The sequence below is a fragment of the Prunus dulcis genome, chromosome 4 (assembly GCF_902201215.1).
Source record: "Prunus dulcis chromosome 4, ALMONDv2, whole genome shotgun sequence".
NCBI classification, from domain to species: Eukaryota; Viridiplantae; Streptophyta; class Magnoliopsida; order Rosales; family Rosaceae; genus Prunus; species Prunus dulcis.
The window spans coordinates 230,651-256,364 of NC_047653.1; the positions used below are offsets into that span (position 1 = coordinate 230,651).

General features: G+C 37.9%; 6 protein-coding genes across 9 annotated transcripts; 3 read left to right on the forward strand and 3 right to left on the reverse strand.

The window, feature by feature from the left end:
- The first annotated feature begins 68 nt into the window (after positions 1-68).
- Positions 69-2,688, forward strand: LOC117625079 (nudix hydrolase 2). 2 transcript variants are annotated; one of them, XM_034356661.1, is made up of 8 exons: positions 69-306; positions 441-506; positions 608-745; positions 1,188-1,265; positions 1,356-1,406; positions 1,494-1,528; positions 1,946-2,054; positions 2,236-2,688. In XM_034356661.1, the coding sequence occupies exons 1-8, from the start codon at positions 142-144 to the stop codon at positions 2,434-2,436; spliced, it is 843 nt and encodes a 280-aa protein (XP_034212552.1). In that variant the 5' UTR covers positions 69-141; the 3' UTR covers positions 2,437-2,688. The 2 variants fall into 2 exon arrangements, with proteins under 2 accessions (XP_034212552.1, XP_034212551.1); XM_034356660.1 differs by having other exon boundaries at positions 75-306; positions 1,356-1,528; positions 2,236-2,545.
- A 483-nt stretch (positions 2,689-3,171) lies between these two features.
- LOC117625081 (nuclear transcription factor Y subunit B-3) lies at positions 3,172-4,094 on the reverse strand. Its single transcript, XM_034356663.1, has one exon. The coding sequence runs from the start codon at positions 3,977-3,979 to the stop codon at positions 3,446-3,448; it is 534 nt and encodes a 177-aa protein (XP_034212554.1). The 5' UTR covers positions 3,980-4,094; the 3' UTR covers positions 3,172-3,445.
- Positions 4,095-6,729: 2,635 nt separating this feature from the next.
- On the forward strand, positions 6,730-8,991 carry LOC117624865. Its single transcript, XM_034356355.1, has 2 exons — positions 6,730-7,294; positions 8,453-8,991. Exons 1-2 carry the CDS (start codon positions 6,952-6,954, stop codon positions 8,776-8,778), a joined length of 669 nt encoding a protein of 222 aa, XP_034212246.1. The 5' UTR covers positions 6,730-6,951; the 3' UTR covers positions 8,779-8,991.
- LOC117624866 (acyl carrier protein 3, mitochondrial) lies at positions 8,948-10,706 on the reverse strand. Of its 3 annotated transcripts, none has more exons than XM_034356358.1 (3): positions 10,594-10,706; positions 9,573-9,784; positions 8,948-9,340 (listed from the first exon to the last, which is right to left on the reverse strand). In XM_034356358.1, exons 2-3 carry the CDS (start codon positions 9,771-9,773, stop codon positions 9,158-9,160), a joined length of 384 nt encoding a protein of 127 aa, XP_034212249.1. In that variant the 5' UTR covers positions 9,774-9,784; positions 10,594-10,706; the 3' UTR covers positions 8,948-9,157. The 3 variants fall into 3 exon arrangements, with proteins under 3 accessions (XP_034212249.1, XP_034212248.1, XP_034212250.1); XM_034356357.1 differs by lacking the exon at positions 10,594-10,706 and adding an exon at positions 10,187-10,275; XM_034356359.1 differs by lacking the exon at positions 10,594-10,706 and adding an exon at positions 9,972-10,145.
- Positions 10,707-11,527: 821 nt separating this feature from the next.
- Positions 11,528-15,331, forward strand: LOC117626278 (SNF1-related protein kinase regulatory subunit beta-2). The gene is made up of 4 exons (XM_034357950.1): positions 11,528-12,208; positions 12,948-13,123; positions 13,221-13,383; positions 14,809-15,331. Exons 1-4 carry the CDS (start codon positions 12,008-12,010, stop codon positions 15,133-15,135), a joined length of 867 nt encoding a protein of 288 aa, XP_034213841.1. The 5' UTR covers positions 11,528-12,007; the 3' UTR covers positions 15,136-15,331.
- Positions 15,332-15,928: 597 nt separating this feature from the next.
- On the reverse strand, positions 15,929-20,141 carry LOC117623886 (oligopeptide transporter 3). Its single transcript, XM_034354901.1, has 6 exons — positions 19,443-20,141; positions 18,840-18,937; positions 17,680-18,249; positions 17,271-17,526; positions 16,967-17,149; positions 15,929-16,824 (listed from the first exon to the last, which is right to left on the reverse strand). The coding sequence occupies exons 1-6, from the start codon at positions 19,938-19,940 to the stop codon at positions 16,210-16,212; spliced, it is 2,220 nt and encodes a 739-aa protein (XP_034210792.1). The 5' UTR covers positions 19,941-20,141; the 3' UTR covers positions 15,929-16,209.
- Positions 20,142-25,714: the final 5,573 nt, after the last annotated feature.

The following is a 25,714-nucleotide window of genomic DNA, read 5'->3' on the forward strand; positions in this document are numbered from 1 at the left end:
TTTTTTTTGAATTTTTTCGGTTCGATTTGGTTCGGTTTTGCGGTTTTGCGGTTCCAATGCCCACCCCTATCAAACAGTGACCCCGGGTGGCGTGTGTTCATCTTCTTCATCATCATCATTGACATCGAACCAACACCATAGATGGCCGGCGAAAGTGAAACAAGTGTGAGTACCGAAAGTGAGGCAAAGCGACTGGTCGGTACCAATGACCCGTACGGCGGCGTGATCGTCCACATCAATGAGCCTATGGACCCTGCTACCTTCCTTTCTCTCATTACCTCTTCAATTGCGCATTGGAAGCTACAGGTAATGCCATCTAAATATCAATAGGATGATTATGAAGAATTCTAATAAACTTCAATCTCAAATTTCTTCCCCAGTAAGTAGATTCGTTTGCTGATTTATGCTTTTATATTGTGGGTGTGGGTGCAATCGTGCAGGGCAAGAAGGGTGTTTGGATCAAGTTGCCTTTAGATCGAGTCAATCTTGTCGAAGCAGCAGTGAAGGTCAATTAAATTCTATGATTAATGGTTAATTATTTAAAAAATGTTATCATACAACAAGAAGTAGTTAATGGATGTTGGGCAGGAATGGATTGCAAATGCAGGAAGGATTCTGGTACCACCATGCGGAGCCTGATTATTTGATGCTGGTGTATTGGATTCCTCAGACCCCTCATACCCTTCCTGCTAATGCCACCCACCGAGTAGGAATTGGCGCATTTGTCATCAACCCTGACAGAGAGGTATATGTATAACTTAACTCTACTGTCTGATCTGCTTCCCGGGCCACCATTTATCATTTCATCGTTTTATCCTCTTCATCTCAATTTCAAGTGTTTTTCTTCATATAAATTCCAGAAACTCGTTTCAAAAACAACATTTTTGGATTGTACGGTTCTAATTGTTTCAGATTTACTATAGTTCAGCTGAGTCATTAGGTGTGACCTAGTCTTTAATATTGCATTTGGCAGGGGCTTAAAGAAGGCATTTTCTCTACTTGCGTAGTCCTAATATTGCCTTACTGATTCTCAAGCTATTTGACATCCATTTTATTTTGTTTCTGAGATGATCAGTTTCAGAAGGGTTCCATATACCTGCAATGCTTTGGACTTTTCACTACATTTGTTGTTTTCTTTGACTCTGCTAATGGCTGAAGTTTTTGGGTTTGTAAACATTCAATGGCAGGTGCTAGTAGTCCAAGAAAAGAGTGGACTGTTACGGGGGACAGGTGTATGGAAGTTTCCTACTGGAGTTGTAGATGAGGTGTGCATTCCAGGAGGTTTTGGTTTTGTTTTTCAAAGCAATGTAGTGTACTTCAAGTCTAACCAATGTATTAAACTTTATCTTCTCTAGGGAGAAGATATTTGTGCAGCCGCTGTGAGAGAAGTCAAAGAAGAAACGGGAGTAAGTAGATACTATGCAATGCAGTTACACTTTATCAATTTAAATGAGTATTCTTTCTTCATGTTTCTGGATTTTCTGTGGTTTCAGATTGACTCGGAGTTTGTAGAAATTCTAGCATTCAGGTATATATGATGTTTGCTTAAGATAAACTATTTTAGTATAAACTTAACCTCGGGTTCAAGACTGTAAATCGAGTTGAGGCACTTGCAAATTCATGGACTAAAATATGACAGTTCTATAGAATGATTTGCAATCATATAGGACTTCAATTGTATAATCATGAAACTAATACATGACAACCAAGTTTTAACACATTTTATACATTAGGCCCTGGCACCATGCTTCCTTGAATGTTGTTGGGTTTAAAGACTTCTGAATGTTCTTGACTGCATTAAGTTAGAAACTTGAATTCTTGTTCCTTTTTCTCCCAAGTTTATTGTATGGTTCTCATATTGCTCATCTTCTGATGTTTACTTTTTGGTTATTTTAGCTATTCGGAAAAAAGTATATTCTTCATACCTTATTCTTATAATTTGCAGACAAAGCCACAAGTCATTTTTTGAGAAGTCGGATTTATTTTTTGTGTGCATGATGCAACCCCTCTCCTTTGACATCCAAAAGCATGATCAAGAGATAGAAGCAGCCCAGGTAATTTTCAGTTAAGGGATGGTAATACGAATAGGAGGAATTGCCAGAAACTCATTTAGTTAAGAAACCAAAATGTGTATAGGTCTTCAAGTCCTTACGATCATTTTCTTTCCTGTTTTCCCCTGTGTAAAGTTCTTGAAGTTTATTCTATATTGACACACTTGTTTGCAATGGCTTGCAGTGGATGGCATTTGAGGAATATGCAGCCCAACCATTTGTCCAGAAAAACGAGCTTCTAAACTACATCAACGACATCTGCAAAGCGAAGATAGATGGGCATTATTCTGGATTTTCTCCAGTACCTACAATGAGTTTTTCTGATCAGAAGATGAGCTACTTGTACTTGAATGGTAAAGCAACCGAGAGAGACAGCAGAGGTTGATCATCAGCCCTTGAAATTCTACTCTAGCAAGCAAGGGAGTTTTTTTTTTTTTTTTTTTTTTTTTTTGTAATCCAACAAATTATTAAACTATTTGTGTCTTTCATCTTAAGAGATACTGATCGTTCAGATCAGACCCCAAAAAAGAAAGATATACTGATCATAATACAATCAGAACTTCTTTGCATTGTAACAACCAACATTTAAAGAGAACCATGGTTTATTAACCAATCACCAAAAAGAAATATTTGCATTTTCTTCTGTCTGATCCTAGTTATCTGTGAAGTTTTTCTGTTGTGTTTGCGAGAATATACCGACGATAAGTATGTAAGACAGTATTGTGCCGAGGACTAAAAACATTAAAAATAGCTAACCCAATGGCCCATGTAGGTCCCGAACCTGCAACCTTTGCACTATTAGCACGACGCTCTAACCAGCTGAGCTAATAGGCCGGTTGGTTAAATAGTTTCAAATATCCATTTATAAACCACTAGGCTACGCTGCACTAAATACCGGAACGTCTCCCTCCCAAGTCCTAACGCCAATCAAGTATTTGCACCGTACGTGTTCATTCATTGTGCCCCAAAAAAAAAAAAAAAACGATGAATACGAACGTTTGATCCAAAAACATATAAAAAATAATGCTTACCTTTCACATCTAAAAAAGAATACAACATATGTTATTCAAAAATTTGGAATTAAGGGTTTGGAAATTGCAGTCACCTTGTACGCCTCTCCTCATATAATCCATTAATATTTATATTTCAGACGCAAATTAATAAGAAGCAATAGACCAACCTTATCCGCACGCAGTACACATATAGAATCGGGGAACAAGAAAACGCACAGTTAGCTAATACTATATAGTATGGATATCCAAACAGTCAAACCCTACCTTGGTCTCCATGCCTTAATAGACTAGAGGGTCCACTACCAGATCCATAAAGATAAGGAAGATGCCCTTGACTTTGATGATGACGTTGATGACCCATCATCATCCCACCATACATGTTCATCCCAGGTGCTGCAACTGCTCTCTCTGCCTTTGATCATGATATTCACGAGGATGATGATCAGCGTACTGCAGCTGCCTAGCCATTCCTGTTCCAGCAGTCTTCTCACTCTCCATCTCTCTGAACTTGTGCAAATAAATCTTGAGAGGCTCCACGTATTCCTTAAAACCCAGCGTCGTCATGGCCCACAATAGATCGTCACCGTTGATTGTCTTCCTCTTCTCTCTCCGGCACTTACCTGAGGCCTCTCCCGTGATGAAGCTGATGAACTCTGAGACACACTCCTGCACCGTCTCTTTAGCGTCTTTTGAAATCTTGGCGTTGCCTGGCAAACCTTTCTTCATCATCCTGCTCACGTTTGCAATCGGTAAAAACCTGTCGTGGTCTCTCGCTGAGGATGATGATTCATGAAGATCTTGTGTAATTCGTTTCTCCTCCTCCTCCTCGTGCTCCCGAGTCGTTGTCCGAGTCAGCGATATATATCTATATGATATAGGGAAGGGTTTTTCAATTGAAAACAGTAACTGATTCATTTAAAAATGAATTAATGAATGTGAATTCTAGATGTATTCAGAGTTATAGCAAAGGAAGTTTTTTACGCTAAATTCAATTTTGCTAATGCTCTGCCCTCCTCTTGGAGGGGTTGGACTGCTTTTTCTCCTAGCTAAGCTGGGATCTTGAGGGATTATATTGCTCGGTCTCTGATATGTGGAATGGTCTCGGACCGTTCATTTATCGCGATAAGATTTTGACACTCACTTTGTACTCAAGCTCGATTATGAAGAAGTTAGTGTGACGATCATATCATCACGTAATAATATTGACACTCAAGCTCGTAATATATACGACGTGTTATAATAAAATATAGAGAAATGCGACAATGATATTAAAAATTTCAATGACTTTTACGCACAAGCCGACCACGAGGGGTGTGTGGCTGTGGCACAGGGCCTTGTTTAATTGGATTCTTGGGTACTAATTAAACCCGACCCAACCGCACTGCCACATTAGAGAGACGAGTTTATATTAATATTTACAAGTAATGGAAGTCAAAACAACGTGGTCCATCGATATGGATGGTGGGTTACCCTTTTTCACCAATTGTGTAGGCAGGCATTGACCTCATTTCGTCAGCCTTACGATTGATGAGGAGGAGGAGGTGAGGAGCATCCGAGCATGTATTTCAACTTCATTTCATAATTGCATGGGACCAACCATCCATCAATGATTCCATGATCCATCCACAGTGAGTGAGTGTAGAAAAATAAGAATATCAAATTTATCTCGCACTTAAACTTTGTTGTTGCCCACTTTGGACGGTACCCGCTCTTCTTCTGATGATCCATCTTAGAATTTTGATGATGTTAGTATATGTCAAACAAAATAGTATAAATATTTAATTATGCTCGTATCTTTTATTCTTCTTTAATATGAATGTATTTATAAAGAAGTACAACTCGCCCGTTATCTTATTGATGACTCTTTTTGAATGACCATAATCATAGAATGGGGTCCACTTAAGCACCTCTCCTTTTTCTGGGAGTGGGTGGGTGTGTGTGCGCATGTCCATATATACCTATAAATAATTAATCATGATGAGTTTTACAAATTCATAATTGAGAACTTGTAATTTTGATTTTGTAAAGAACTTGATCTCTGCAGGTGCAGTGCAGTGCAGGGATGTCTTGGTACCCAATCCATCCATTAATTTCGTAGCGACATCTGCAGGTTGCAGTTTTCTTTTAAAGCTGAAACTCAAAGCAGCCTCGCCTGCATTTATAATTTATTTATGCTGATTCTTCTTCTGTGCTCCCTTTATATTATACTAATCAATCAGGATCGCATCAGTATTAATTAACAGTATAATTTATTTCTTTGAGAAGACAGTATTAATTAAAGGTATGATTAAATTGTAAACCAAAGTGGACCACAATGTCATGTCTTACTCATAATCTATGGCTCTTTACCTTTTAAATCAACCCCCAAATTTTATGTCCTAATCACCATTGTTAATTTTGGGTTAGCCATCACAAACCATATTGCATATTCAATTGTTTCTCCTGTCCTGGCTATGGCTTGCTCCTCACTGCATAAAAACATCCACACAAAAATGGGATGGGATGTCACTAAATTTGCAATTTATATATATGATTCGACCTGCGAAAACGATTCGTATTAAACAGAAATTAATCAGCTGTCTAATTCTCATGAACACCAATAGAATGAACATTATTACTTGATGCTAAAATATACAAAATAGAGGGGTCTTTTTCAAGAATTGTTGAAATGCCATCTTCTGTATTCTCAACCAAAAATATCAAACAATTATGGGTTTTCAAAGTCTTTGGACCATCATTTGATGAATGAGACTAAAACATTTCATGTATGTATATGTTTCTTAGACTCCCCGAATTTCTACAATTTACGCAACCTTTGATGTCAGCTGGGATTCCACAATAATAATATTTTTGCCACACCAAGAGAGAGGCAAAATGTGAAACTCATTAAGATTCTTTTGTATTCTTAGGTTACTTGTTTTAGCAAATGAAATCAGTTGGAATTTGGGAAGGTTGTTCAACGATAACCTGCAAATGACAATTTCAGTTTCCCAACAATGTAAGTTTAGGCCAAATAGAAGTTCTATCTATCTATCGATTTGTTGGATATAAATAGATAGATAGCCACTTTCATAAGTGCCACCTGTCATGTGACTCATGCTGTTGCAAAGTAAGTGTAAGTGGGGTTTACCCACCCAAAGAGAAAAATTGCCATGCTAACATACAATTAATTCCTTAATTTTCTAATTTAATCAGGTTCTATGTATTATTATCATGTGTTTAAGATTGGATCAAATATTATTATTGGAGAGAGAGAGAGAGAGAGAGAGAGAGAGAGAGAGAGTGCTTGTCTTAACTTCCAAGTTGTGATGACTGATGAGACGTGTGTTTGCTTGCTTAATTAATTTACTAATCTTAGTAAACGGAGTGTATTTTGCCCTTCAAAATCTGATTAACAAAAGAATACGTACAAGATAAGGGTAGGCTACCAACCAACAAATTAACTTCCCGTCCACCTCTCCAACTTCTGCCTTTGTATTTTGTCTTTCCTTGGATCAATATTAAAATAACATGCTTCAGACCAATATACCCTCCATTTCGTCTTAATATCAATGACCTACCTTTTGGTCTGTTTCGTCTTCATTGTAAAATGACCAACAACGCCTTTCGGGATGTCCACACCACACCACAGGGTAATAACTTATGTATATGTCTGTAGAGCTTTTGAGGGCAAAATGGTAACTCAAATGGGATGTAGCTATGTACGTAGGAGACGTAATATGAACCTGTGATGGAGGGCAGTATGAAATTTAAATGCGACCATTGAGGGCGAGGGCTTCTATCTCTTCTATTTTCTATATATACAAACCACATGGGGATCGGTCGATGATCAAATTATTACAAAGGAAGGAGAGCTCCTGCGTAAATTACAGACACACAAAAAGAAGATGGTGAGCTACTTTTGCGGCTGGCACAAGCTTGTGAATGATTTCATCTACAAACTAGTTCTGCTAAACCTGTTGATATGCAGCTGCCTCAGCCTCAGCAGATCAGTTTCAATGGCCTCGGCCGGCGATATTGATGATCAAGTACTAGTGAACAACAATAACCCATTAAACCAACTCATGTCCAGCCAAGAAGATATGGTCCAAATTGCTGGATATGGAGAAGAGAAGCTTTCCACCGTCCTAATTACAGGCTCCGTCCATTGCGAGGAGGCTTGTAATAATTTGCATGCTCAAACTCATCATCCTGATCATCAACTTCATCTTCATGCATGGCCTCTCTCAGGTTTGTGTCTCTCTACTTGGATTTAATTAATGCTCATTCTCTTGATAATTATATAATTAACGAATACGTACGTACCATCTTATTCATATCTATCTATAGATGGATATGATCAATATTTAGAACATAGCAGACTAATTTCCTAAAGCTAGCTTGGGTGCTTGCTTGCTTCCTTTTCTTTCTTTTTGTTTTGCGTGCTTACTTGAATTAAGTTGAGATTATTATCATTAATCGAAATATATAAATCATCTTCTCCATTTTCGTCTCTCTTCCTTTTTGTGGCAAATGTTATGCGCTTTGTCAAAGTAATATCATTACTGCGTGCAATACCATCAGCTATAACAACAATTTAGAGTAACCCAACAATATCATTAGTACTCCACTTTCATCTCTCTGTCTTCCTTAATTCAGATTGATATGTGCTGAATCTGAACTCAAAGTGTGAACAATTTATAAATTTCTTTTCAATGTTAGTTTCTTAAATATTAATAATTACGTTCAATATCATATATTTATTATAACACGTGTACAAGATGTACCACATAATCGCACTACCGTAATATGCTACAATAACTCCCAACTTTTGTTTTTTGAATTAGTTCAGGTGGGTTGTGTTCTAGTAGTGGTTCCTCCATATTCTGTCTTTGCAAATGGCTGCTCCTTAAAGCAATCACCTCAAATTTGATGTGCACGTTGGACCCGTGAAAATTAACATCTCCTAATTTGATTTGGACATATTGTTTTTCTTTAGGCACAATTCAATTCATTAAAGCATTCCGCTAGATATTAATATAAAATAAGAGTAACGGGAAGCACATCTCTGTCTGTATCTCTATCTTACAGTAACTTTGGCCCTTACAGAAAGCAATTCACGATCAACTTCATAATAATAATTAAGATAAACTTAATCTGAGACTTTAATGAAAAGCAAAAACATAATTGTACATTTATATGATGTTCTTTAATTCGTGGATACAGAGCTCCATCGAAAACAACCATTTAGCTGAAATAAAGTGAAAAGGATATATTTTGCTAATTTAATTCTGGCATTTTCCAAATTAACTAAGAAATTATTGTTCAGTCAATGTAACAATGATCTTCACCATCGCCATCATCATTATCTGTTTCTTCTTTTTTTTCTTTTTTTCCCAAAATCTGCAGGTGCTTTGGTTTCTGTCAATTGCCATGTTAGTGGGAGAAAAAGAAAATCAAGCTTGGCACAAGGCTTAGCAGATGAATTTGGGGATTTCATTATTGATCTTCCTTCCAATCTACATGCAATTCCCAACTTGCACAAAACATGTTCGGTTAGAGTAGTTCGAATACCAAAGAACACACAATGCAGACCAGCTTATGTCAGGAGGCACAAGGGACTGAAATTATCGTCAGTTGGTAACGGTATCCGGACTTACAACGCCGGAAATATAAGGTTCCAGCATTTGACCTCTAAACCATCAGAAGCATGCATTAAGATGTTATCATCATAGATACTCATTAAATAGTAGACCGGGATCCAGCACCACAGTTCATCTGGATGGCGCTTCAGTCACAGCATTGGGATGCAGGGGTTCGAACCCATTCTACTTATCATATGTAAAGTATATACAGTCATAGGAAACTATGATGACAGTTATAAAATGTATGTAAAAACTGAAAAAAGAAATCATATTTTGTTATATACGCCAACTTCAAGAGATGAATATCATGACTGTAAGTTTTGCAAAATGAGAGGTGCTCTCAATCAGTCTCAAGGTCACCAACATTTTATATTGTATGAAATGACTAATTAATTCATTCATAACATGAGTGAAAAATTCTAAAACACAATTTGTCTTCAGAAATCATCTTACGGGAATTACGCAGGACTTAAACACTCTTCTGCTCGGCTCCAGAAACTATGTATCTGGCAACATCAGCGCAGCAGGTCAGCTTATCTGCTTTCTCTTCAGGGATTTCAATGGAGAATTCTTCCTCAAAGGCCATAACAAGCTCCACCCTGTCCAAACTATCCAGGCTTAAGTCCTTCTGGAAATCAGCTGTTTCAGTAACCTGTTCAGAGGTCAAGTTGCCTGTTAATTTCTAACATTCTTGTTATTGGATGAGGATAAGGTAAATGTTGCCTGCAATTAAATTGCAGTACCAAGTTTAACAATAAGCAGTACTTAACATAATGTACTGTAAAGAACATGGCCAATTGCTGGTCCATCAATTCATACAAGTATTAAAAGCACAGATGAGAGGAAGACTAGTTAAACTAAAGCAGTAAGAATGAAATAACTACCTTAGATGCATCAATTTTATCAAATTTCTTCACGAGTCCAATCACTCGGTCCATTATCTGATCAGTGCTGGTAGTACCTGTTGCGGCACACATGTGGCGGCTCAGAGATTTCAGCACATTTCCTCTTTCAGTAAGCAACCATTTTTCGGCTGAACTCCCTACCCTCACATGCCACAAGATGGAATTTCTAATGCTTTGCATGTTGAGAAGTTCTGAAAACCAATAAAACTCAGTTTCAAGTTTCAAAACAGCACATACAAATGCAAGGAAGCATCAAGATTGTGACAAACAATTAACAAATCAACATAACATGTAAGGAATGCAATCATGACCCTTTAAGGAAATATAAGAGTGTGCTTATGCATGGAATGCAAATTTGGTTGTTGGGTCACACCCTACCAAAGAGACTACTAAGGTAAAGAGGAAAAGGTGGAAGCAGAAAGGGTTCCGCCGTTAGTCGCCACAAGTAGCTAAGTAAAGCATGTAAGTAACAAATGAATGCGAAACCAAAAGCTTAGGCCATTAAGTGAAAAAGTTCATGTGACAGTATTATTATACTCATATTAACAATTGTACTAAACCAACATTAGATTTCTGCTTTAATAATATGAAACCTTGCATTCAAGATATATATCAGCCACTACTGTAACCCTGCCTAGAATAGAACTTGGTTAGTTAAAAGCAGCGACAGTGCTTGCCTAGACCATCTGCATTCTGCAGTGCTCCTATCAAAGAAAACAAAAAAGACCATCTGCAGTGCGGCCCATGTGTAGGCATGTATAATTGTGCAGTACCATAGCAAGCTGACAAAACCAAACAGCATTGCATTGTAAACACGAAAATGAAACAAGAGAATGCAGTACAAATTTGCCATTTAGTTCAATTTCGATCAGAGAAACCAGAGAATGGTGTTGGGTTACACAAAAGTAAAAAACAGTGAAAAGATTAAGTGAGTGACAAGGTGCTAAGAGTGGAGAAGGGACAAATATGCGAGGAAACAAAGTAGAGACTGATCACTCACGAGACTGCCGGTGTGGTTCGCTCGCTGTGTGTTTGCTTAAATGCCGCACTGAAAACAAATTCTTGAAACAAGGTGTGGGCGCTTTTCCAGTTTTTCAGGTCGCTTTACGGAGTGGAGGCCTTTGTCTAAGAATATGTAGTCTATAGATAGGCCTGCTGCCGACCAATGAGTATGTGAGTGTGTGATTGACGGAGCCTAATGAATCTTATTTCAAAAGCCCAATCCAACCGAGGCCCAACCCTCTCTCTCTCTCTCTCTCTCTCTCTCTCTCTCTCTCTCTCTCTCTCTCTCTCTCCCTCCTTTTAAACAATTATTTAACTGCCTACATTATTTGTTTTGTCTATGTGGATTTCATGTCATTAAAAAATAGGTCCTACAACTGTCACATTAGTATTTAACAAATTCATTAGGTAACAGAGAGAACAATTTATAAGTTTTCTGTGACTTTGAGTATGTACTTATAAATATCCCCAAAAGTATATATGAACTTGAAAATGACCTAATAATTTGGGAGGTCTTTTGTAGTTTTTCCTACTTTATTTTATATCAAGTAACTCGTAAGTAACTCATAATCTAGTGATGATTTTCTTCTTGAAGGTGAAAGGGATCCAAGTGGAAAAAAAGGAAAAAAAAAAAAAAAAAGGGTGAATGGGATCTCAAATTCAAAACCCCCCACCTCTCCAATAATAATAATAATAACATAAATTGAAAATTACTCTACTTTACACGAGAGAGACACACTCTACTTGCAACAAGGAAAGAAAATGAACAGACAAAATGAATTCTTAAAAAAAAACAAATTGATACTCAAAAGAAAAATATACGTAAAAGGGAAAGAAAGACACTCCTGAAAGTGAAGGGCCTTCATCGTCCTTGTGGGTTGTAGGTTGTAGGTCGTAGAGTTTGTGGGTTGTGGAGGGGAAAAGTAGGGACTTAAAAGGCAAAAGAAAAGACTTTGTCAATACGATGACGTGAAGAGCATCCCCATTAAACCAACAACATCATTGGGTTACCCTTCGATCTTCCAAACTCATCGGAGATTATTACCTCTTTTTTATTTATTATTGTTTATTATTATTACTCATCAATCGATTAATTACTTACCCTTGTTTTTTCACTTTCTTCTTTCCATCTGCCCCCTCCCTTTGTTTGTTGTTGCTTAGTGCCTTCTTAATCTAATAATCTCTCTCTCTCTCTCTCTCTCTCTCTCTCTCTGTGTCTCTATATATAAACGGGTTTTTCTCTGTTGGGCTTTTTTTTCGAGTTTTGACGCCCAATCAATCAAATTTTCGTGCTTTTTGGATTTAAGTTTTCATCATATGAGATTGGATTCCAATTCTGAAAAGTGGGTATGCATCTGTAATTTTATTTTTGAGGGTTGGTGCTTGGTGGTGCTGATATCGAAACAATCGAAATGGGGAATGTGAATGGGAGAGAAGATGGGGGTGGAAGCCCATCAGCGGCTGAGGAAGAGAGTGGTGGTGGGAGCGTGCAGGAGGGTCATGCCCATGGCCGTGGTGTTAGTGGTGGCGGTGATGGGTCGTCTGAGTTGATGGGTCAATCGCCTCCTCATAGCCCTAGGGCCACTCACTCCCCTTTGATGTTTACTCCTCAGGTCAGCTCCTTTCTTTCCTCATCTTTTGTTTATTTATTCCTTTTCAAGTTCGTGTTTTTGTTATTTTTCCATGGAGATTCAGATTTTACTCCTGTGACATCAAATTGATGTTTCTTAAAATTGGGGACTTTTGTGATTCAACTTAGAACTGGTTGTGTGAATTATGCTGTGCAATTACTTTTTCAACTTAAAATTGATAACTTTCTGACTACCACCTAATTCATATCAGCTTCTCTTAGAAGCTCACTAGTTGCTTGAAGCAAATTCAAAACATAATTTCTTGTTTCTTTGTTTCTGTACTTAATCTGGAAATCAGAAAGAAAAAAAAGCAATCGGTTTATCATCATGCAATCTGCTTATCTTTGATATTGGCTATGTGGTTCTCTGTTAGAAGTCCGTATTTTGGATCATTGAATTAGCCGAAAAAGGAATGCAAGTGGTCAACCGTTGGGTGACTGATGACAGGAAACTAAGTAATAAATTCTGATTCCAAATCCCCCCTCCTCTCTCTCTGTCTCTCACCAATTCTGAAATTGGAAAATACGTTTTACATGAATCTATCCTTGGTGCACTACGAGGCTCTAATATTTGGATTTTAATGTTTAGCCCCTTGAAAATTCTTTTAATACCATCGAGCACCAACCTATTGGTAATCTGTTGTTCTGCTTAAGCGTATTATGTATATATTTTTTATCTATGGAAATCCACGATTTTCATCCTTTTGTTCAACTTTTTCCAGGTCCCTGTGGTTCCCTTACAAAGACCGGATGAGATACACATACCAAACAACTCATGGATGCAAACTTCAGGGTTTGAAGACATGTGCTGTGAGCAAGGAATTCCGACTATGATTACATGGAGCTATGGCGGGAAGGATGTAGCTGTGGAGGGATCCTGGGATAACTGGAAGACAAGGTTCCCGAAAATAAAATAAAAAATAGTTTAAGTTTCAAATGTAGTTTGCACTACCTGAACTCTTACCGAAGTTCTTGGTTCTATCTTGTTTTTTCAGAATGGCCTTACAGAGATCAGGGAAAGACTTCACGATCATGAAAGTACTGCCATCCGGTGTTTACCAGTATAGGTTTATTGTTGATGGGCAGTGGAGGTTCTCTCCTGATTTACCCTTGGCCCAAGATGATGCGGGCAATTCTTACAACCTTTTGGACTTGCAGGTAATGATCGTCATACCTTCCTAGGTTGATACATGTGTCGAATGAGTGTGACAATCCTTATAAAACACTTGCATCTGTTTATTGATCTCATTCAGAAAAATGAAACTCCTAGTCAGATCAGATGAGTAAGATAACCTTCTCTGGGACTCAATCACGGACTAATGAGTATAAACTGCTTTTAAAAGTTTCCTTTATCAGAAAATAAGAGCTTATCTCAGAATAGATATTATGATGGCATCGCATGATGCTTGGTATATATGAATTTGTTAAAGCATTTATTAAACTGCGACTTTTTTTAGCTTACTGTCTTAGTTCTGTTTATGTAAATCCTACTTTTATGCAATTTGTTTTCCTTTAGATATTTAGTGATTATAGTAGACACTCTGGAATATGGATAATTTCCGTGATATTTCTCCTATGTTGTAAGATTGATAAGATTTCCGTCATTATAGTATAATTTCTTCAATATCAATACTTGTCGAGCAGACCCTTAATATTTTTATCAATGTTGATATTAATACCTTCAACTTAGCTTAGCTGTTAAATTCATGTTTGCATTTTAGGTAGAGTGCTTGTTCACTTTCACTGTATATCCAGTTTTTTATTCATAACTTTCCAAATTTCTGTTTTTCGAAAGATTTTTTTTCCTTTTTTGGAAATGATGTTCAATAAGGTTCCGGGAGATCTTTGACTTTTCTTTTCCAGTGAGTTTTAGTTAGTCCTTTCTTTCATGTTTTGGATTTTATATAGAGAATAATATGGGCAGCCGATGCCTGTGACATAAAGAGTTTCAGTATATGGGAGAAGGATCAAATTACACCCGGTTCAACCATCTTTTGCCTACACCCCTGTACTTTTAGTTTGATCTATTGTATTAGAATTTCTCCTTATGCTTGTCATGCTCACAGGTTTTGAAGATAATTAGAAATTTATAACACCTTCATTCATTTATAAAGAAAACCTCAAAATGATTTTTTTTAAAAATTGTTTTAAAATAGGCAAGGAGCGTGAGTTTATGGGTCAGATACTAATTGAGATTTAATTCATGTAAAATTTGGCATGCATGCTAAGCACTAGAAGGATGGTTAATCCAACGGCAGGTTTTTAAAAACACTGATCTCAATGATACAAGGTTTAGCTTTTGAACCTTTTACTTCATGTACTCCTTCAATTGAAATTACACATTTAAATGAGGATTTTTAATCACTGTGTTGATTTCCCTTTTCTTGTATCTTTTTCTGAATTAGTGCTGTCAGTTCTTAATCTCTAAAATGGCATGGCGGAAATATATAACATGCAAGCAGAATCATGCACTTGCATTTTCTCATTGCTGGGCTATCTGAGTCTGAACAATAGTGTGACAACTTGTTGGAATAGTATGTGCGAGTGCACGAAGCTGATTGATATTATTGGTTTCTTCTGCAGGATTATGTTCCAGAAGACATTGGAAGCATTTCTGGTTTTGAACCTCCCCAGTCCCCTGACTCAAGTTATAACAACCTGCAGCTTGGATCTGAAGATTTCGCAAAGGAGCCGCCATTGGTTCCCCCACACCTACAAATGACACTGCTCAATGCGCCGTCATCTTACATGGAGATGCCGCCTCCTTTGTCAAGACCTCAACATGTGGTACTCAATCACCTTTACATGCAGAGAGGGAAGAGTGGCCCATCTGTTGTGGCACTTGGTACAACAGAGAGGTTTATAGCGAAGTATGTTACGGTGGTTCTCTACAAGTCCTTGCAGAGATAAGCATACACAGAATGTTTGTCTGGACACTACAGACCCCTTTATGTAGTTAGTTTATATAAATTGAAAAGTTCAGTGCCATTTTCATGGCTTCGGTATGTTGAGGAAGGATTATCAGGTGAAACTTCAAGATTGTATTTTCACACAATTCCATTGCTAAATGACCATTGATCCAGCTGCTTTTGCATACTGATTCTTACTTGCACTTGTTGGTTGTTCATTTATTTTGTTCAAGGGAATTATGTATCTGATATGATCAAATTACTTAACATTGGCCCTTATTTGGTCTGTTACCCGAGGTTGCCTACCTTTTGGCAAAACTTGGGAATCACCAGACCCCGGTTTTTTAGAGACTTGTCAAAATGAACTTACAACTGAACAACGAAAGCATGAATCAAAAGAAACGAAAGATGAAAATCGTATTCGTGGGAATCTGCACATTCACTGTTTTTATTTTAAAAGTTTGGTTTCTAACAGGAGAAGTATGCCATGCTAATGTGCCTTAGATGATCCACATCTCAGGAACTCTGGGAAGGTAGAGTAGAAATTAATATGATAAAATATGATAAAGTGATCAAAATGAAGGATCACTACTCTCAATGGAGATAATGAAAAATCACTTCACCTTTTGCTCTGCTAGTCAACCCCAGCCTGGCCGAGGACGTCAAACATATTTTATTGTCTAGGAGGAATTACGCTTACTTGTGGATCAACAAGTTGGGAGGCCATTCAAAGATAAACATATTTTTTTTAAAAGAAAGATAAGATGAGTAACAAAAGAGAGAGAAGAATGGCATGCGCAGAGATGGCAAGCAAGCTACTTATCTATTGCCAATTCATTCATGTTAAATTGATTCAAAGATAATTAACAGCCATACATTTCATCTGAATGAGAAATTTATGCTATAACAGAACATAAAAGTAGAACAACCAATCCTTCCATTGTTGACTACACAAGCTCTTACGAACTCTGGCACTTGTCCTCTTCCTCCACAACGACAACGTACCCTCCTTCCTTAGCTTTGAATCTTGAAAATGAAATACCCATCTCTCTTTGTTTCTTTTTTCTGTGGTTATTTAAAAAACTGGACATCCTTCAACCTTAATACCTGGGGCAGTGGGGCATGTTGCCAAAGGACAATGGTCAAGTTCAGTCCCCCACCATTTCACATTGTAGTTATTGTTCTGCAAGGCAAAGAAGAGTAGGACGCCCATAAACGCTGTCCCAGCATCCAATGCTGCAGATAGGACATAGTTGTATTTCTGCCACCAGCGCTTGTGATATTTGAACACGAAATAGTTGAAGATACCTCCAGTGATGAGCCAGCTTGCTATATTGGTGGGAGTTGCAGGCGGCATACCGGCAAAGCCATAAGTAATGACTGGCATGTTTATCAGGGGAATCCATTTCTTGTCCGGGAAGATTTTGCTCAATATCCAAATTGGAACTGGCAAGAAAGCTCCCACAATGAATAGCCATACCAAGTTCCGATACAGTCCTCCAGGTCCAAACAGTCGCTTTGGTCCAATCAAGCCCCAAATAACAGAAGCATCAAAGGTGACTCTGTACTTTGGACAAGTCCAGGGGCTGTTTGGATGGAGTGCATCAATATCGCATAAGTTGTCAATGCTCTCCAACATCCACCATGCGACTGCGAGGTTCACAATACCAGCAACCAGAGTTCCCACCAGCTGGAGACAAACGAACAAAGGAAGGCAATGTGCTGGAATATCAGTTTAACATAACTTTGACACAAGAAGGGTAATACCTTTTAGGAACAGAAACAGAAACAGAAACAGAAATGCCAAGTATGACTTTCTGTGATGAAAATACCTGAGCTGTGTACATGCACCGAGGTGGAATCTTCATATAGTGCCCAAGTTTAAGGTCAGATAGGAAAGAGAGCGCATGCACAGTGCTGATTCGTCCATAGATTTTGAACAACAAGTTTGCAATTGGTTTTCCTGGTAGAATATACCCAATAAGGAATTGTGCTATGATGTCAAATCCAGGTTGCTGCACGAAAGCCACAAGATGTGTTTTTTAGTGGTTAGAATGGTATTTCGCAATTGTTTGTGCACCAGTACTGACAAGAACAAAGATGAGGAAAGAAAGAATCAAGAAATCATAGAATTACTTGGTTGGTGGTTGCTTGAATGACCCCAACTGGGAGGGTGACAATGAAAGACAAGACAAAGCCAAATAGCAACCCCCACCACGGCAGCTGCACAACTTCTTTCCATACAAAGCACATTAGCAGGGACAGGGCGATGCTCCCTCCTAATAGGATGAGGAACCACCACTGAGGCACTTGTTTGTAACGCTGCATCAGTTTTTCATGGATATCCACTTTCACATTCTTCATTGCTGATCTGCTTTGCTTCAAAATAGCACTAGGAAAAGGAAAAATCCAGGATAACTTTGTCAGTTAAGTATGAACAATTTACTCCATGTATCCAAGGTTAGGTAACTTGCTCTGCAGACGGCAACAAATTAATAACAGTAGTATGAGTGGAGAATGGAACTTAAAGTTTAACTGAAAGTACCTGCCATGAAACAGTGCCACATGAACGAGGGTTGCTGAAAATCTTGCAAATCCTGATCCAATGGATAAAGCGAAAAGCGGGCTAAGATAGAGCTTGCCGTAACTATTATAGGCATCAATGTTAAGATCAAACTGGGGTGTCAAGATCTTGGTAGTGTCATATTTATGGCCACTAGAGGTGAATAGCTGGTTGGAAAATATAGGGAACTTTCGAGCATCGAAAGTGTTGAACTTCCAGTAGCAAATAGGGACAATGACATAGATGAACAAGACAAATCCAACCCCAACGTTGAGAATGGAAGTCCAGGGAGTGACTAAGGGGCTGCCATGATAAGCTGAAATCCCAGCCCAATCAAGGGTGAAAGCACCAACCCCAAGTCCATGGTAACCTGAGCCAATTTGCTGAGCTGTGATACTGTGTGGCCAAGCCCAGCAGACCCATGAGAAGAAGGTCAAGATCGGGAAAAGGTAGCCAGGGAGTGCATAATAAGCAAAGCTTGCTGCCATGGCAATCAAGAAAAACTGCATCCGCGTAAGGCCTTTTGCTTTATTGTCCTTTTCATGGAGTGCTCTGTGAAAAGTTTCAACACAAACAGCAACAAAGTCATTTTGATGAGATCAAATTCAAGATTATATTACTAGACCAATAACAACATACATTCAAATTCTCTACTTTAAGTTTATGCCATTGCCAACTAAAAGACCACTTTTGCTTTCTTTCTTTCTCCATCAAAGCAAGTAATTCACCATTTAAGAAAGACGTATCTTCCACTTGACCTTATTTATTATAAAGATTACAATTGTAGCGTTATGCGTTGTGAGGGAATATTACTCCAATCTGGCAAGACGGAGAGCATGAAATGAAACAGATTCTCAACCACTGAACATGCAGCAGCCTCTGGCTTATGACTTCATCATTCACAGGGAAACCGAAAACTTTTACCACAAACATCTAAAACGCAAATTAGAACAGGATTCAACCATTCTGGCATCACCCTCCAAATTTATGTTGTTTTGACGAGTCAGTTTAGCAGTTTAGCAGTGAGTTGGAGGAGGAGAAAGGTTTTCAACTTTAAGCTATTTTATTATCTTACTTTTATCTCCCAATCTCAACAACTAAACGGAACATTGAATAAGGAAAAGCAGAGAACAAAGTCATACCTAAACAGAGAAACCTGAGCAAGGTTGGAAGGCCACCACATTTCAACGGGGTCAACCAGGAACCTCCTAAGAATCCCTGCCCATCCATACCCCAATATCTGCACATCATCACAAAACCCAGAAATTCAAACAAAAGTTGCAGCAACTATTCACAAATCTTTGGCTTCCTCATGTTTGCTAGCCTCTATCCACAAGTATAATTTTAAAATAAAATAAAAACTTTTTTCTGAATTTGAAAGGCTATTTCTTTATTAACGACTATTATTATATATTTTTTCTTTTTGGAGAACCCAAAACACTGATTTATTGAAATTGAATGCACGGCAGCTTGATAAGGCCATTCATGGTCAGCTTGATAAGGCCATTCATGGTCATGGGTATCTACTATATATAAAAATTTCCAAAATCTCTCCTCAAATATAAAATTCAAAAGATTACTAGAATACGTTTTCTTTTCTTAAAAAAGAAAAGAAAAAAAAAAAAAAAGGAAAAAGAAAGTGAAACCTTCCAAGTTCAGTGAAAGAAAAGAAACGAAAAGAAGAAATAAAAAAACTGAAGAGAAAGTTGAGAGAAAGGAAGGGTTGTGGTTGTGAATTAATTAACCTGAGAAGTCAAGACGATGATGAGAGCAAGAAGAAAACTCAAGCTCTGCTTGTAATAGGCCTTCATAATGGTAATGGCACCAATTGAATAGGCATCACCCCCTCCGTAAGAAATCCCACAATTGGCAAAAATGGTGATGATGACATGCTCCTTCATGTTGAAGGGCCCAGGATTCAAGCTGAACCTCCACCCCAGGAGGCTGTACTGGTGCTTTGGGAGGGTGGAGGCCATGAGCTTGCCGATGGGCAGAGCAGCAATTTGCATGAGAATGGCAGAGATGCTGAGGGGCTGCGTACGGAAGGTGAAGAAGGTGTTGAGGAAGATTAAGATGATGCATGTGATTAAGCCCAAGAACCACGCCCTGAACGTCATGACAGGCATTGAAGGGTCGTCCGTCTCAGGCACCACCAAGGCCACCTCTTCTATGGCGCATCTCTCATGATCTTCACTGCTCCCATTAGCCGCCTTCTCGGGGTCCATGTGGTTCTTGGACGCCATTGAAACACCTCTCTGTTTCTTTCTCTGTTTTTCCCTGTTACTCTCTTATCTGAGAAACTGAGAGAGAGAAAATAGCAGAAAAGAAACAAGTAGTCTGTCTGTGTCCGAAGACTGATGTGTGATTATGTGTTAGAGGCTTACAGGTCCCGTACTTGCTTCGGGTTGGAATTTAGTGTCGAGTAATAAGACCAAGATCTAGTTACATATATATATATATATACACACTGATTTTTGCCAGATAGATGACAATTATGCCCTTAATTTCCTTTTAATGATATTGCGAAAGTCTCACTGTCCTCGTTCTAGCATACAATAACAAATTTAATTGAAACTACCATTTTTGTCTGGAATGGAATTGAATTGGATATATATATATTATTAATTAGAGGAAATGTCCATGTGTTAATAATAATATATAATATTAGCTATGCGACATGCATCTCCCAACGGATTACATATGCTCTTAATAAAGGCTTTCGTTCATTTCAAACAATATATATACGCATAATCGTTGAAAAAAGTTATTTATACATACGAGCTCATTTGTTTGAATCTTCTTCCCTCAATCTCGTATGTATAAAAAACAATACATATACATATAAGTTGAGCTACAAGAATAAAATAAAAAAGGCATGTATATCTTTTTATTTTATTTTTTTAATGCATTGAAATTCACAAACAATTAATGCCCTTGTCATGTAAGGAGTAAGCCATGATTTGATTTGGTTTACCTCGCGCGTGTGAACCACTTTCCCTGAGTGCGTGTGGCACGTTTTAGTACAAACGTCTCAATCTCCACAAAAGCTACTTCTCTTTTACACGTGGGCTGCCAAAGAAGGACCCGCATAATAAGGTCCATGTCAGACCTATGGGCCAGTAACATTGCCACGCAAGATAAAAGCTCGTGTGCAGCTCAAGCTGTTCCAGTTCTAAAAGCCAAACATTATGGGATCCACGTGGCAAAACGTTTGACCTCCCCATTGCGTAAGAATGTTTGGAATCAACAGTGCTCTGCGTTGAACATTGTTTTGGTATTTTTTATTTTTTATTTTTTTGGGGTTGGAATTGCAGAGTAATTATTGGCCTCCAATACAAAAGATAAATTCTATTTTAGGTTTAGATTAGCCAAAAGGAAAGGAAAATTGTATGACAGCAAGGCAAATTGGTGGTAGTGGATTCGATCATTCATTTGGGACTTGGGAGTGGCAACGGCAACGGCAATGGCCATGGTTGGTCGCCCCAACTTTACTGCGCGTGTGAACATCACGTGTCCTCAAACGCCTTGCACACAATTGCCTTGTGTTTAGCAAAAACCATCTCTTGCTTCACACATGATTTGTAAAAGTGGGACCCGCTTAATCATCTCCATGTCACACCTAGGTCTGTGCTTATCCGACGTGTTTTTACATTCGAGCAGAAATCAAATCTATAATTGTGTTAAGATTTCACATAATTGAAACATCATTTTTATCACATAAGCCCAGTAATTTGGGCTCGTGAATACCACGCACTAAACAAATACCAGTAATTCGGGCAGATTCAATCAGCCCACTATCACACTGTGTTAAATAGTTTTTTTATAATAAAAAATTGTAAGCATGGATTCACACACACTATCAGACCCGGTTTGGTTCATGAAAAAAGAGGCTTGATAATGGAAATTTAATTATTTTTTCATGTTTGGTAAGTTCATGTATGAGAAATGATTGCCTAGCACATAGGAAAGTAGAGGGGAAAGTGAAGCCCTCCCTTCAACTTGAGTTTTGTTTTCCCTCTTCACGGAAAAATTTGAGAAAATGAGCCAACATTCAATGCACAATTTTCATGACTATTTTGTCCCCATGAACAATTTAGAATTACAATGTATCATTAAATGCATTCTTTTTTTATTTGATTTAATATGGATATAATTGAAAAATTATACAAACTTTGTTTTCCATTCATACTTAAAACAAACATGGAAAATGAAACAAAATGAAATCTCCCGGTTAATTTCCCAACATTACCAAACGTGGGAAAAGAATATTCCATTCTCATTCCTTAGGAAATGACGTGGGAAGTGATTTCCCCTCAAATCCATTTCGTGAATCAAACGGGGCCTCAAGGTATTATAGGGATTTGAACTTGAAATCATTGGTTTGAAAGTCAATGTCATTTTTCCACCAAACTAGGCTATGCAGTGGCAAACTTAATAATTTATAGCCATGAACTCGTAGTTCAAGAAGTTAAAAACAGTTATTATTTATGCATTGTGTTTGAATTCTTCCTCCCCAATATCGTTTGTATTAAAAAAAAAAAATATGCATTGCTTCAATATTGTATTTTATCTTCTTATATTTTTGATGTGATGTTTTTAGATTATTCAACCTAATTACTGCAAATCAATTTAGGATTCCCAATTTGTGCAAGTTTTTTTTTTTTTTTCCCCTACTTGTTCCTAAATTGAGTAACTTACGAACTGACAATGATATTATATATCTGTGATATTTTCAAATTTCTGCTGGAAAGAAATGAACAAGAAAAGGAGGGTGCAGTTACTACTAGTGTGTGTGGAAGTGTGGCACTTGGATTGAATTTCCGATGTGAGTGTGACTGACATTCACATTGGGAAGAAGAATCGAAGGATATCACAATCACAAACCAGAGGGGAGCAAGAGGTCTTCTGCGCTCGCTTTCGTACGTTGTGGCGGTGGGCCTACAGTAGACTTTTGCAAAGAGAGCAAGACTAAGTTGATTTATTTATTTAGATGGAGAAATAAGAACAATCAAGACTAACTTGATGAGATGGACCCCCTTTTCAGCATTTTATTCAGAGCGAGCAAGAGGACGGACACATGGGGGACTCCGAAACCGTTGGTTTACAAGCACAGAGTTACACAGTGACTGGAATAGAAAGAGTGGAGGAGGAGGGCCCCCCCCCCCCGCAAGTCCTCTTAACTGGTAAATTTAGGGTTGACTAAAATCAGCAGTTGAGATTCATTCAGCACTCACCACTCTCCTCCCTCCTCAATCTCCAAACCAAGAGATTGAAACGTATATACAAAAGTAGGCATGCACTTAGATTTTAAAAGATCCCACCACTCACCACTCAAGAGTCAGAGGTAGGTACTTGTGCTTGTGCTTCACTTTCATTGTAATATGAATAAGCAGATCAGATGAGGAGAAATACAACTTTCGATAACTTCATCTCAACCTAGGAACTCTATCTCAATCATTAGATGGATCCAAAACAAATCGTATATCTTTAATTATTAGATTGATAGAAGCCTAATTATTTATATCTAAAGTTCATTCCATTCACTCATCTATCCGACTAATATCCTTGTACGTCAAAATTATACTATACACATATACACAAGTTAAAATATATCAACAAACTTGATGCATCTTCCGACACCACCAATATTATTATTACTTGCTTTTAATCTAATCTGATTTTTCTATTAGCTAATATTGTTACTTTGATTTTTGATGAGGGGTAGTTTGTTGCGTTACAGTCAAAGTCTAGTCATAAATATTAACTCTTCAAGGTTGATTAATCGTAGGAACTCAAGTGTAGTTGTAGAATAATTATAAGTTTGTGATGAGGTAGGGACTAATTGGTGGTGGGTCAGTTCCAACTAGTTAATAAACGGAACCCGTGTGGGTATGAAATGTTAAAACTGATTGCATTGCATGTATGATGTACCAATTATTTATTAGTATGAATGTATAATTATTATGTATATTCTCTCAAATCAAAACTAAACGTTAAAACGCAGTCCAACTTACAAATTGAACTAGGACAAGCAAGCAAACTCTCGCTGCGTTCACACTAAGTACTTGTTAGCTATACCCTATGAGTGGCTGGCTTGATAAAGAAGGAATCCGAATAGGTATATATAATTAGGGACAAAGAATTCCACATGGTGGTGATGAACCAGAAAGAATGGTGATATAGATAGAAAGAAAACAAGACATTGCATCTACCACCAGCAAACAAAAATAGGTGGGCCTCACCCTCACTGCATCATGCCTCACGGCGGGCCACCTTTCATTCTAATTTCTAACTCGAGCGGCCAGCGACATACTGATACATAGATAGATGGATGGATGGATGGATACATATTCCATCCAAAAACACAAAGCCAAACAAACAAAAAGAAAAAGGAAAAAGAAGATTCTATCTATCTATAGGGTTTAAGTTATGCATGTCAAAATTTAAAACAGTATGTTTCGTCTGTCACCACTCGACAAGGCCCAACTCATATATATATATATATATATATATATATAAGTGGACTGCCATTCCCATTGAGCCTGCTAAGAGTTTATTAGTAGGAGGATTCCAAGCCTCAGAAACCTGGCAAGCTAAGGATCATATATATATATATGCACGCTCCATTGCTCCACCTACCAGTCTATTTCACCTTTCGGTTAATCAAGATCTCTCCATCCATCCCATTAGCTTTTATATATATTCCACCAAATTTCACAGTGGCCTTGTGGTCCACTGCTGTGCTTGTTCAGTTGCTTTGCTTTGTATAAAGTCCGCTGGCACATATATATATACTTCACATTTCACAATGAGTATATATATGTGTGTGTGTATCAATTCCAGGAAGAATAAATGTTATTTTTGTAAATTCTTTCATATATGAATGCGTCAGTTTGATGAATGTTATGTTCCAAAACTATGGGAGGCTGAGGCTGGCTAAGCCCAAATGAGTATGTTAAAAACGTAACTAGGTTGGGCAACGAATACTTGTTAATTTATGGGTGATCATCTGCAGCCATCAACCATCAACCATCACAAGTCATGGACGCACTAGAGTTAGTAGAGCAGCCATCAACCATCAACCATCAACCATAATATTTCTTCCTTTTTAGCTACACTACACTACTAGAAGAACTAGATAGATATGTTCCATCCATTTGGACCAATTAATTCCATATTCTCTTCTGGATGATATCGAGTGGCAGAGCAGAGGGATCTCATCTCATCTCAGGCCATCATTACAATTGACAATTTTGTGGTCACTACTCGTGACTATATACGGTCTGACAAATATATATATATATTCTTATTGTATGTACGTTGACATATCTAGACCACCACACACCAGCGCAGACAGGAGGCATCGGCATCTTTATTCTTTAACGAGACGAGTGGCTCATGTGCCATGGCCTCTCTCTTGATCAGATAGCTGGTGCAAAACTATACAATTCCTGCACTACTCGTACTAATTTGTACCCTTTATAGTATTCGAGCCACTGCACTTAATTTCTGCCCACATTCAATTAGTATAGAGTCTATAGACTAGTAGTACAACGCCCAAAGATCCTCTTCTCTTTTTGGACTGTCATTCATATAATATATGTCCAAGTCCAAAGCTCAAAATTTAAATTCTAGATTCACGGCTTGCCTACATTTTCCTAATTAAGCCCACCATTGTTTCATTTCATTATCCCAAAGATCCTCAATATATATGTTCGGTACGTACCAACCTGTACTCAAACTGCTTTTTATTATTTTTCACTTTTGCCTTATCTCTTTTATCCGACAAGAGTTTGAGGAATGATAATTAATCACTAGGCAAAGCAACTTTAAAATGCTATGTGACTGTGAAGTGCCAAACCGAAAAGACGGTTCAAGTTTGAAAAAAAAAGAAAGAAGATTGAGCGTAGTAGTCAATCTGATCATGAAAGTTGAAATCCATGAAACAGAGAAGGTTCACTAGCAGAGAGGGTCTTGTTCCGAGATCTTCGCATCTAATAATTCACGCAGAATCAAA